This window comes from Polypterus senegalus, chromosome 18, assembly GCF_016835505.1.
Source record: "Polypterus senegalus isolate Bchr_013 chromosome 18, ASM1683550v1, whole genome shotgun sequence".
Lineage (NCBI taxonomy): Eukaryota > Metazoa > Chordata > Cladistia > Polypteriformes > Polypteridae > Polypterus > Polypterus senegalus.
The window spans coordinates 27,731,199-27,745,410 of NC_053171.1; the positions used below are offsets into that span (position 1 = coordinate 27,731,199).

General features: G+C 36.0%; 1 protein-coding gene across 4 annotated transcripts in view; it reads left to right on the plus strand.

Moving 5' to 3' along the window:
- LOC120519094 (brain-enriched guanylate kinase-associated protein-like) overlaps positions 1-14,212 on the plus strand; it is a 99,922-nt gene that overhangs the window by 63,516 nt on the left and 22,194 nt on the right. For all 4 annotated transcript variants that reach the window (XM_039742190.1, XM_039742192.1, XM_039742191.1 and 1 more), the window contains 2 exons: positions 3,246-3,407; positions 7,276-7,342. In XM_039742190.1, the coding sequence (XP_039598124.1) occupies positions 3,246-3,407; positions 7,276-7,342 (229 nt within the window). The remainder of the gene's footprint in view (positions 1-3,245; positions 3,408-7,275; positions 7,343-14,212) is intronic.

Genomic DNA, 14,212 nt, shown 5'->3' on the forward strand with positions numbered 1-14,212 from the left:
ATAATTCAGTCTGCCCAACATTACTAACACCAGCAAATGTACGTTTGCCATCTTTACAGGCACTGCTAATTTCAGCTGCACGGTTCTTTGCGTATGCCATATTCTTATTGCTCAGGCTATTTTATTCTGTCACACTGACTATCTTCATTTTAAGAAATTTTGTATACTACAGCTCGGACCTTGTCACATTACACGGCTTTAATATTGCACTGGTGTGGGGTGATTTCTATTTCAATTTTCCTATTCACCCTACACTATGTGCATCATCTGACCAATCATTCATTTTGTGTTTGACAGCTTTATCTATAGGTCATAAGGTTACTCAAAATTCTGGCATGTTAAATTAAATGTACAAATGTTTTCAGGTGTTTGTTTAATTTTACATGATAAATGTATTCCTTGCTTTGGGTTGATTTAAAGTTGTTGGTATTGTAATACTGTCACAAGTCTGGGGGTATGCAAGTTAGGAATTTCATTGTACTATGTACTATGGCAATAAACTAACTTGAATATCTAGTGTATGGAAACAGAGCTAAACATGGAAAGGTATGTAAAAAAATTCATGAATCTTTTGAGACCTAGTGTTTTAATCTTCTCAAACCTAGAGGATGACTTAACAATATCACAATATATAATTATTTTATTTATTTATTTTTTTTAACTACTTTGTCCTCTCCCTTTAAGGTGGGAAGGAGAAGCACAATGAAAAACTGTAAGGGCACTGAAGCATACTTGTATCTTCACAATAGTAAATTAAATGAGCACTTCTCCAGAAGCAGTGTGGAATGAGTTTTGTGTTTGACTGTCAAACAAAAAGTCAAAACCACTCTGCTCTATACTTGTGTAGTCATTGGTTGTTGTGGAAACAGCACTAGCAATAGTCTAAAGCATTCTTGATACTGTTATGAAAAAGGCCCTGTAACATTATTTTCTGTGCTATACCAGAAAAAAATATAACAATATTTCTTTGTAAAAAATGTTTTAGTGGACTTGGCAGGAGTATTGCTGTGGAATAAGTAGATTTCATGATAGGCAGCAGGGGGATTGCTGAAGAGTAAAGAGAGTCCCATAAGGGCCAGCAGGAGATTGTTGCTGAATAAAGTGCCTACTCTGTGTTTTGCCTTGCTGCTGTGTTGCCAAAGACAAATCGTGCCTATTAAAGTAATAGAAAAAATATTTTTCACAAATTATTTTTTAAATTCAAGTGAAAGTTGAAACAAATCACTGTCTCATACACCATACACACCAGCAGTACAGCAACTAAATAATTATTTGGATAAACAGACATAGAGACATGGAGAATTGAAATTACTAATTAACCATTAGGCAAAACAGATTAGCAGGCATGAGCATCTAGCTATCTTAAAGTCAGCTCTTGGTTATTGTTGTGCATGGCCTACAACCCAAGCAAGGGTAGGATTTTTATTTTTGGTTGTTTGTTTATATAGGAGAAATATTAACTCTCAGCATTGAAATTCAGGAGCATTTTATAAACAAATATTTTGCAAAATATCCAACATAACAGTTTACTTAATCAAAACCATGAAAGCACCTCATCATTTGCAGAATACTATACACTGTATAGATTCAGCTTTCTTTTTTATGTAAAACACTGTTATAACATTTACTATATAATGAAACTGTAAGGTCTGTGTCTGTTCCCTCTGACTAATCTGATTGGTCAGTTTACCTTTGGTGGTATGATCGGAAAAGAAAGTGCGAGTGGGAGACACATATGGACAAGTAAAGATAAGCTAAGCTAAGATGGCGCTTTGAAATGTTAGAGTCTGAGAAGCAGGCTCAATTGAAATACTCTCAATGAATGGAGCACTGGTCAAGAGAGGTTCAGACACGAGGATACCAAAAGAAAGGCACATGGCTAGAGAGCATTAAAATTACAAACCGTGATTAGATTATTTTTCCGTTTCTTTTTTGTTAAAGAATTGTGTCAAAACATAGGAAGTATATTGATCCAATCAACAAAAAACATTTTCATATACATCAATCATACTTAGTGTTTTGGACCAAAGACCAATTTACTAAAGCCAAAAATATAAGCTGTGGCCAACAGGTTCAACTTATTATAATTCAACAGTACAACTACCACATTTGTTTTATTTAAGGTAACTATTTTTGAAAAATATGATTTTTTTGTATTAGAAAGCCTTGATTTTCAACCAGTAATCCATAATAACCATGCAGAAAGTAACACAGTATAACATAAGGCAACCTGACAGCACAGATGCAGCAGAATTATTGTGTGCCACCGGCCACGTGGGAATTAAATGATTGCAGTGCCAAGAGGTGGCCTGTCCAGGTTGATATCAAGTTGACTTTAAAAGAGAGTGACCTGCATAGTGACCAATGAAGGTTGGAAAGAGACAGAGTTTGAAGAAAATTTGAATGCAAGCAAAAAGAAACAGCATCTAAGTAAATGTTGCTACTGCAGTGTATGATATGGCATGCCCATAAACTACCAGCACCATAGCAGTGGGTATCTTACTAAAGAAACTGCAGTAAAGCAAAATGGGTGGTGGAAATAAATGGAGGAGGCCATGGGTAAAAAGCAGTGAAGGAGGCCCAGATACTGTTTTCCTGTTGTTCATTAATAAAGGCCACTTGTTCTCATTCATTAATCCTGTTGGCTTACTGTGAATGTGCTCATACGTGGCAAAATTAATGAAACTCTGCAGGTACTGTCCACAGTTTGGGTAGTGTACTTCATTGAGGTAAATTTAGATCTGTTACTTATGCACTGTACTGTAGTTGACATATCTGCCAAATGCACTGCATTGTGTGGACACCATGAGCCAAAAACTGACATCATTCTCAGATAAGTTGGTTGATACACAGTACCAGGGTTCATCTTGAGATATGAATAGTACTCCAATATGCGTATTAACACAATATTTTGTTTTCTTGCTTTTCAGTGTTTGCATGGCATAAGTGAAATCAGCAGATTTTTATTTCAAAGACTAAGCAGTATAATTAATAATAATGAGCATGTAAACTGTGATTTTTATGAGGAACAAATATTACTAGTTCCATTGGATCAGAATTAGTTTTTTGTGTAAATTTGACCTGCCTGCTGTACCTGCAATAGATGTATTTAATTTCTTAGTGATTTTCTAGCATTTTTTTCAAATAAGTGTAAAAACAAAACAATTGCTGCTCTTATTACATTACTTGATTGGGTGAAAGAATTTAAGTTTCTCGAACATCTCTTATTTCGACTGGAATTGTAGTTCCCTGCAGGAGCAGAAGGAGGATCTGCGGAAGCGCCTGACTTATACTACACACAAGTTAGAAATGTTAGAGTCCGAGTTTGATTCAACTCGTCAGTACCTGGAGACTGAACTACGAAGAGCACAGGAAGAGCTGGAGAAGCTGACTGAAAAACTGCGTCGGTGAGTACAGTCAGCTATTGAGCGTGACACAAAATGAATTCTTAATAATGTATACTCTTGTGATACAGTGGAAGCATCTTTTATTTATAGTCAATTAAACAATTTTGTTAACAATACCTTTTGTGTCTTAGAGAAGTACATGTTTACAAGAGCCTACAGAGAATAGATGTATTCAAGCTGGGAAAATGGATTGATTTGTTATTCTTATTATTCACCTGCAAAGTAATAACTACTTCTTACGAGCTGGGTTGTTAGAGTTTGTGGTCTAGCCACAGAGTTTTTCTCAAAGTAATTTTCAATTCATGCTTGTATCTGTTGGTATGCAAGTAGATTGCTATGGAAACAGTTTAAACTGATTCAGCATCTTAAGTACTCTTCATTACTGGGAGGTGCAAAAAAATTCTTAGACATTGGGAGCAATCAATGTGCAATGGACTGTCTCCATTTTAACTAATAACAGTTCCATTGTACCCACATGTGTTCCTATGTGTTAAGAAACAGTTGATCAGTGTTGCATAAATAAATGTAATTACAGGATTCTCTAGTTTGAATAAAATTAAAACATAAAAAGAAAATGTTTTGAGGAGTTTGTTTTTTGTATAACCTGTACCTTTTCACTAGATTATATAATTCATGCAGCATTAATAATCAAAGCCCATTGTTGACCCCTACCAATGCACATGTTGTACTTCTTTGCATCATGTCCTTTCTGGCAATTCTAATATAACTGGTCAAAGCTCATTTCTTAGAATTCTGTGAAACCTCTCATCTTTTCCCTTGTGAAGTGTTTCATTCTTTGCCTCAAATATTTCTCCCCTAAACTTCAGAGCAGTAAGTTAATTAAGAGCTGTTATAATCTTGTCTTGATTCCAGCCTCAGTAAGAAAAGGATTAGAGGGATGAAGCAAGCTGCATTAATTAAAAAAACTCCCCCTCTCTCAAAGAGGCTGTTAGGCCCCGAGGCTGAAATTACCAATTCACTTGCACTTGGGTTTTTATTTATTTATTTTTCTTCCTCCTCTTTTCTTGCTCATCCTCTCTTAATTGCTCCTGGGTGCATGGTTTGCAGCAGCAATGGAGGAAACATCAGAATGGCCTATTTTATTAATTCAGCAACTTATTTATGCAGTATTATAGATATTTATTACACCCCCAATCTCTATTCTCCCACTTTGTGGATCAATAGTAAACATGTCTGAAGTTGTTATAGTTGGGCCCCTGAAAGCCAGGGAAGTATAAATATTAGTTTGTGTTCAGTTTGGTACAGATGAGAAGAAGAGGAAAAATGTGGTCCAGTGCACCTGGACTGGACTTTTAACCACCTGTAACTGATCGTATTTCTTCAATGTTGCCATTTCTTACACTCTTTGTCAATGTTTATAATATTAAAAATAGAGATTGAGAGACATTTTACTCAAAGATCTTTGACAATGATGATTATTACAGCTGCTTACAGGTTCAGATAGATCTAGTATTTGATATGTATTCCAATAAAGTATAACAATAGCTAGCTGACTTGCTAATTTAATCACTTTTAGTTTTGTCTTCTGATTCACATTCTTACTAGGTTATCATGGACTAAATAGCTTACCAGAAGTATATATATATTTTTTTTTATTTATTTTTTTTTTTGGTAGAAAAGCTTCCTTAGTGTTGTGCAAATCTCTAGGAGATATAGACAAACATGAATAGACTGTCTAATGAGCGGTATGTATTTTTAGTGCCATGCTAGTTCAAAGATAACCCACAACTACATGCTTTTTCAGGAAATGGTCTTGCTTCTTCTGACTGGAGTGTTCTGCAGGGATCACATAGAGAGGATACTGAGAGCATTACAAACTGGGTGATGGACTATCGGAACTTCTTTATGGACACTGTTGTTCCTGTTAAAACTGTATGCTGCTTTGCTAATAAATCCTGGATTACCAGTAATGTTAAGCACCACCTTAACAAGAAGAAGATAGCATTCAAAAACAAGGACAGAGCAAGGACAGAGGACTGTACAAAAGGAACTTGAGGGTAGACTAAGAGAGGATAAAGAGTCTTACAGGAAGAAGGTAGAGCATAAGCTGGTATGGAATGGTATGAAGCAAAGGAACAGCTATACAGCAGAGGAACATGTGGAGAGAGCGAATGAATTCAATCTCTTCTACAACCAGTTCGACTGTCTTGTTCTTGCTTTAACTGCCACAAACTCACCGCTTATCACCCGCTCCTTCACAGCTGCTCATCCACACCTCACCCAAGCTGTCAGCATATACCCGTGCAGCCTACCTCCCAACATAGCAGCATATCAGAAGTTGCTAACAGCCCCCCTGCTTCTCTGCCCCCTGTTCCTCATACCATCACTGCTGACCAGGTTAGAGGAAGCTGCACCCTGGAAAGGCAGGTGGCCCAGATAAGGTGTGCCCAAGACTTCTAAGAGCCTGTGCTGCTGAATTGGCAGAACCCCTTCAGCACAACTTCAGCCTGAGCCTGTGATGGGGCATATTCCCCAAACTGGAAGACCTCATGTTTCATCCCGGTTCCCAAGAAAGTGAGATCCAGTGAGGTCAATGACTTTAGTCCCTATGACCTTAACATCACATATCATAAGGACCCTGGAGTGGCTACTTATTCATCTCCTCAGACCATAGGTGAATCACACAGTAGACCCCCCCTGCAGTTTGCCTATTAAGAGAAGGTGGATGTGGATGTTCCCAATTTCTTCCTCCTCCACCAGACCCACTTGAATCAGGACAAATGTGGTAGTGCTGTGAGGATCATATTCTTTGACTTTTTCAGTGCCTGTAACACCATGCAGCCCCTCCTATTGAGGGACAAACTGTACAGGATTGCAGTGGACTAACACCAGGTGAACTGGATTACAGATTACCTCACTGGTAGACCTCAGTTTGTCTGACTGGGAAATTGCATCTCATAGAATGTAATCAGTAGCACAGGAGTTCCACAGGGAACTGTTCTTTCTCCTTTCCTCTTCACCCTGTACACATTGGACTTTAGCTACAATTCATGGGTATGCCTCATGCAGAAGTTCTTAGATGACTCTGCCATTATGGAGTGTGTCGGGGTGGACAGGAGGAGGAATACAGGGGTCTGATGAATGATTTTGTAGGTGGTGTTGGTCATACCAACTGCTATTGAACACTTCCAAAAACAAAGAGATGGTCATGGACTAGGTCTAGACCACCGCTGGGATCTGTCTCTATTGAAGAGATTGAAGCAGGGCTCCTTTATCATATGTAAGAAACTCCTGCAGATGTTCCATCAGTCGTTGGTTGCCAGTACTATCTTCTATGCTGTGGTGTGCTTTTATGGGGAGGAGTGTTGCCTGAGGAAGAGAGATGCTGATGGTATTGACACGCTGATTAGGCAAGCAGGATCTATGGTTGGCATGGAAATGGACTCTGGTGACAGAGGCAGAGAGGAGGACACTATGGAAGCTACTATCTATTATGGACAATGAACATCACTCACTATACACCACCATAATTAATGTAATGTTATTTGTATAGTGTGTACTTAAATGTATGCATCTAACTTGGTATAATCCTTTGCCACTGGTACTTTTCCCTCGTGATCAATAAAGTGCCTCTTTGTCTGTCTGTCTTTTTATGCAAGCAAGTAATATCATAGCCAAGTTTGTTTGACTCTCTCTTTCCAGAAGTTGTGTGCAGATTATCTGTCTGTCTTGTGAAATCTATCTTTTCTGTGTTAACAGGAGGAACATAACACCAAAAATGTTAATTTCTGGCTTATCAGATTAAGATTACAATTAAAAAAAAAAAAAAGTAAATTTAAATAAACTATTAATGTATCACCATTTTTTTTTTCTTCTAAAATCTCACCTTTTAAAATGTTATTTTTAGCATACAGAGCAGTTACGCATCCCTGCAGAGGATCAACCAGGAACTTGAAGAGAAAATTCAAAGAACGGTAGGTATCTGAATAATTTAGGAGCCTTTACCAAGTGTTTTGTGTGAGTTATTTTAACCTTAACTGCAATGTGTTTTGAAAAAAAGAGAAGCACTGCATTTCAAATGAGGGGAGGACAAAAGACATTTTCAAAAAACTGTTCACAAGAAGGGAAAGGTACAATTGAAATTTAAATGTAGGAAGCAAAAAACCTAGTGATTTATTCCAGATATGCTAATAGATGGTGTTATTACCTTAAATAACCTAATAAAATGTGGAGTTATAATGGCCTTGTTCAGCAATGTACACCTTTAAACCTAGAAATTTCTCACAACAAAGCTAAACTTCACACTCCCAGGCTCCAAAGTTCCTGTCAGTTAGAGGACTTGTACCTGTTTCAAATATAGCTGTTCAGAGTTGAATCTGCTATGTTCTGTGTACTTAAAAAAACTTTTCCTAAAAAGTGAGCATATATGAATTCAGAAATTAAAATCATTAATTCCTATGGCATTTACCTCTTCCTTGTAGCAGCAATTAAGGATGCTTTTTCAAACACTGCATTATCCTTATATCTACACTCTATAGACAAATCCATTTAAAAAGCACTTTCACAATTTTGATTGTGGATAAATGTGCAAGAATATCAGTTCATAATGTTTGTAACCCCAATCTCCAGGTCAGTGCATCTCTATGTCTGGATTACAAGGCATTTTTATGTAGCGATAAGAGAGAGAGAAATTTCTTCAAAAGTGGTACAGATTGTAGACATTTCCTTGTGGTACCTTAGTGAATCACATGACACTTTGTGCTAGCTGAAGTCTTTAGTACAGAACATTTCTTGATTTCATCCAATTCACTGTGATTGTCTGATTTTCACTGTGCCCTCATTCATCTTTCATTTATTCTTTGTTCCCAGAAACAATTGTGTACATTTGTTAATTAAGGAATCAAAAAATACTACCTTTGATTATTTGTTCCACTGTAAGCAAGTTCTTTAATTTAGTTTATAAATCATACATAGTGCATGGCATTAATCTTCTAGAATTGCATATTCAGTATCTTGGGATTCAGTGAGAATATATCTGAATATCAGCTCTCTCTTTCTTTCTCCTTCTGTCTCTCTGTTTTTTCCACATAAAATATATTTTTACTAATGTCGTGGATTTCTAAAAGTCTTAAAACCATTAATGGGGTTTCCATTTAATATACAGTGGTACCTTGAGATACAAGTGCCCCAACATACGAATTTTTTGAGATACAAGCCATCACTAGGTCGATTTTTTTGCCTTGTGTTACGAGCCAAAATTTGAGATATGAGCCATTAAAGAGCTTGTTGCCGCACATTCCGAGGAACTGACGACAGAGGAAATGACTGAACTAAAGACGCAGCAACATGCGGAGGTTCTGCAGAAGATTGGTATTGCAAAGGAGCCAGAGGCGAAGATGGTTATCTCTTCAAGTGAAATAAAGGAAGTGTTGGCAATGAGGGAAAAAGTTTTGGACTTTATTGAAAAGAAACACCCTGAAAAAGTCGCAACTGGTCGTGCAGCGGTGCTATTTAATGACACTTGCCTAACTCATTTCAGAAACATTCAAAAGGGGAGGAAGAAACAAAGCTCCTTGGACAGGTTTCTATTGAAATGCCCTGCGAATGAAAGTGACGAAAGCGTGGCAAAAGAGAAAAAAACTAGTGAAGAAGAAAATTAAGTTAAGCAAAAGTGAAGTGAAAAAAAAAATTGATATAATACGCTAATTGTTTGTATACAATATTTGTTCATTATAAATATATTTTTCTTATGTTGAAAACATTAACAAAAAATTGGGGTGGATTTTTGCGGGCTGGCACAAATTAATCTCATTTCAGTTAATTTCAATGGGGAAAATTGATTTGATATACGAGCATTATGACTTTACAGCTTGGTCATGGAATGAATTAAACTCGTATCTCAAGGTACCACTGTATATGAATGCAGTTCTGTAAATCAGGCCCAACTTTGACTTATAACCATATATAGTACTTTGTTAAAACAGTAAGCTAGTGGAAGAAGAATGGCAGATAGAGAGTGAATGTGACCAGGCTGAGAACTGAATCCAAGTTTTAACTACTGCACACTGAATTTCACTTTTTATAACTTATAATAGTTTATCGGATTAATACAATTTGCTTGGGTGGCATACTAGGATCTTTCAGATATTACTCATATATAAAAACAATTTTGTGTTTTAATTGGTATAATTTTAATAATTTAATTTAAAATTAAATAAAAAATAAAATTACAAATTTGAAGATCTGCCTGACATGGTACATGCAAGCTAAATAAAATTGTTTTGGATGCTGCTGTGACAACTCTGTTTGTAACTTGAAGAGGTGCAAGTTGCATTTTGCAGCTTTTTAGATTTGACTTTCAAAAAATATAAATTTATGTAGAATGCCAGCAGATTTATTTAGTTTTCTAATTAGATTATGTACATATCCCAGCTATATTTTCCTCAGTTAACCTGTACCTCCAAAGTTGCATACACATTTTTTGCCACAAATTTCAAGTTAGGGGCAATGGAACTTTTTAACTTCAAATGTACAGCATGCCTGTAGCTGCAGAATTACTCTTCCTGCTCTAGCTTGAGGGTGATGACTGTAAAGTGTGCATACATTTTATATGCCTTTTTGTTATCCTTAACAATGTGTTAATCCTTTCACTCTTTCCTAGCAAGAGTTAACTTTTATTTCATTTACCTTGAAGGCTCCTCCTCTTCATAAATTTTAAAGAGTTACCTTAGTGTGACAAAACTCATAAAAATACTCATGGCGTTGTCATACTGAGGTGGTTAAACCAGGGTGAAAATGCTCACTTTCAGGTCTGAGGTCATGGCTGTCTTCCTGGAATAAGTGACTTTGTCTTAATAAATGAGTGGTCATGTTCTCAATAATTTTATACTTTGTGATTTTGTTCAGGTGTGAAAGCAGTAGGCATTGTGGCATTAATCAATATATTTGTGCAGCACCTGCAACAAAGGGTCAGTATGATATACAACAGTGGTTAAGTGAGAGTTACTTCTTCAGACAGAGCAATTTATCAGTCATCCAGATCCCCATCCATATCTGTGACCGAGTGTAAGAAGTGGATAATATGATTCGTAGCTCTGGAATCACTGTTGAGGTTCTCTGCAGTTGTATAAGACCTTGATGTTGTGCCCTTATTGTTCTGAATTAAAAAATGGTCAAATAAGGTGATTTGGCCATCTACTGTAAGTAAGTTTCCCAAGCAACTACCAAACTAAAAATTTGGGAAAATCCATGGACAGATTGAGGACATGGTAGAAGGATTAAATTACTCATGTTGGGGATCAAGTTCTGTGCTTGCATGCTTGGTGTTGCAAAAGATGTGCCTCATCTGGTAACATATAGACACTACTTAATTACTGCTAGTAGGGACAGACAGCCCTCGGATCATATAGTACAAACCAAAATGCAAACTTATTCAACTCCTGTTTTATAGCATAGAAAGGCAAAATTAACTCGACAAAAGGAAAGAATCCTCATATTTTTACCTATTACAGTTGCATTTGGCAGAATTCAATTCTTGTATTCAAAGAAATATATTAGAACAGGTAACTTCAGAATTGTTGCTAATATTTATCTTAATTGGCTAGTGCATCCTCATATACACATAGTTTAATTTTTAATTCAAAACTCACTTTTCACCTTATACTTTAGCCTGCATTAATTATTTTTGTTTTCTGTGATCACGTAACCATCTTGATTTATTGATTTAGATTACTGTTTATCCCAATGCTCAGTTGCCCTGGGAGTTTCTGGGAATGTCCCCTCTTGGAAATCTGGTTTTCCCAGCCAATTACCACCATGACCTTTTCCAATTTTTTTTCTGTCATATATTTATTAATGACATGGGAGAGTTATCCCAGTTGTTTTTTTTTTCAGAAGGAGTAGTATATCATTTAACTAGCATTTACCGCAAGAGAGACATAATTAAAGACATCTTGAGACCCTTGCTAAAGCAATATATTACTCACTATGGTCTTGTAAGTACCGATTCATCACTACATATAAAAGTTTACATCTTTATATTTCTTGGATAAAATTGCTGACTTTCTCTAAAATTGTATGATTTTCTTCAGAGAGCACCAAGAGTCATTTGCTGATGAACTCTGTGCATGGCATCTCCACAACGCCTGGCATTCTAAAGCATACTGGAACAAGATAACAACATTATTTTAGCAAAATAAAATATGTTCTGATACTGTATTCAGTTAGCATTTAGTCTTTTATTTGGCCTATAAGTTAAAAATTATTGCATTTAAATGCAGTCAGTTGTGGTTTAAAACTGGTTTGATCATGAAATGCATACAGATTTTATTAATTAAATGTAAAGGAACAAGCAGTGTCTTGCTGGCCTGGAAAAAAAAATGCTTTCATATTATTTAGAGGAGGGGGGAAGTCGTGGAAAGTAACTGAAACAAGTGGTATCACAAATCAATTAAAGATTAATAAGACACTATGGAGTATGAAATGAAAAAACAAAAAAAATATTTTTGACTGATACTAGAAACAGAAATCTTACACCATAGAGAACAAAAATGATAAATGCTGTAAATGACATTCTACAATGAAGTAAACAGATAAAACCTAAAGTGTTTTTAAATACTGGTATACAGTAATGACTTAAAGTAAGAAAGAACTATGTATTTAACAATGTTATATCTGCTGTGCTTTTAGCATTCTCCAGGTCATCTACATATACAAATCTCCTCAGGGAGTGGGGAGTGCTATATCTGTAAACAAAGGAATTACCTTCTTTTGCCTCAAACTCTGTAAATACTGCTAGCTAGTAAGATGGGAGTGAGCTGACAGCAAGCTCAGAATTGTTGTGATACACACATTGTATATATTTTAACAGTGGGTGGAGATTAATTCATTTATCCTTTGAGGAATACTTCAAACAGCATAATAAACCTGCAGGTAATTCTTCCGCATTTACTAAGCACATCTAAATTTGCTTTAAAATGTTATAGAAGCTAATAGCAATGGACATAAAGTGCTGGGCTACACTAAATAGCAATGCAGGTTTGTGATTATTAAGTTTAGAGTCTATATGGAAAGTTAGGTATTGTATATAATCTATTTCATATAACTCTGTAATATAAAACTGAAAAAAATTAAATTATCAGTTTGGTTAGTTGTACATGCATGCTGAAAGAATGCAATGTTGCTGTAAACAAGGGGTCCACGAAGTTGAAGGCAGTAGCCTTATCAGATTTTAACTTGTAAAGCATTTTCTTGACCCTGAAAATGCAATTTACTGTGTCAGTGAAAAGCAGCCAGAGTAAAAAAGGACTCTTTGGAGTTTTAGCTTTTTAAACATGAGCACAAGGCATAATAAACCCTGTAATCTCTGGACAGACACAACTGCTTGTATTATGGGCCATTGGTGCAAATTATAGGCTTAATACTTGTAGCAGCTATGCTGAAAAGGATCCTAATTAGTGTGGATTGATGATTAATTGATGTGTTTGGAGAAAGTGCCATGAAAAATAAAATTTGAATAACAGAAGACCAAGAGCCAACTTAGTATTGATCCTGTCTTTCAGGCCTTGCTGATGTCTCGTCATAGCATTGCTTATCAGTTAAAATGGTAACCTCCCAACACTGGTAGCCAATTTACAAGCTCAAGCAGAGAGACAATCAATATTACAAGCAGTTGGCTTTTCCAGAATACTTGTGAAGATGCAATTTAATTTGAATCTTGCTATCATCTAAAGCTTCCCTATTTAGCTAATTTCAGAGGATATGTCTATAAATAATTGGAAGAGAAAGTTGAGATATTGGAAACGGGGGCATTCCTTTCTTAAAATCTACAATGCCAACTATACTATTAAAAGGAGTTTTTTTAATAATCTGAAAATGTTTTATTAAATGTATAAATGGGCTTTATTAACTCAATGAATTCAATGGGAACATTTATTTTTTTCAAGAATATCTCTGTAAAGACTTGAAATGTTAATTGCCATCATTTTGCGCCACCATTTTGCTGTTTTGTAGAGCCACCATTTTGTGTATTTTTTGTGGTGTTTGCTGTCATTAAAGCCTTTCCTAAAAGGACCCAGGGATGCTCTTTGTTTGTGTCACTGGAGATATCACATAAAGGTCGGCACGCACATTCCTTAATTATCCAACATTGCATGAACTATTTTGGTGGCAGCTCCAGTTCAAATTAAATGGGTTTCTATAGAGTCTGTTAGCAGTCAGAGGAAACCAGTAATAAGGAATAGGAGGATCAAACCCTCAATCCAACATATGTGATATTTAGTTAACACAGTGAAGAATAATAACACATCTTTCTGGGAAAACAAGTCCCAAAGGAAGATATTAATTGGTAATGAAGTACATGCATGTTTACTAAGTGTAGGTAGTCAGTATGGTGTATTGACTAATATATTAGACTGTAAAACACAAGGCTGAATATTCTCTCCCCAACTTCCAGTTGCTCTGTGTTGCTTAGTGTGTTACCTAATCTGTCAGTTCCAAACCAGTAGAAATATCTAAACTGGTAGCATATAAGAGTATAGGTTGTGTGTGTGCGTGCGTACAATAATGTACTCTGTGGACTGGTGCCTGACTTGCTCTCATGCTTCCTAGATCAGCAGGTTTGATAAATAATTAATATAAAAAATGGTAGTGTGAACATAAGATTTTTAAGTTGTTTTGGATAGGAATTGTTGACTAAACACTTTAATGGGCTCAGATCAGAGATACAGTAACTAGTAGTAATTTTTAAATCAGTGCTGCTTATCACACATGTATGCATAAATCTACAGATAACACTGCCTACTTGGTTGCTCATCTCACTACTGCTGATTTGATTTCAAAGTAAA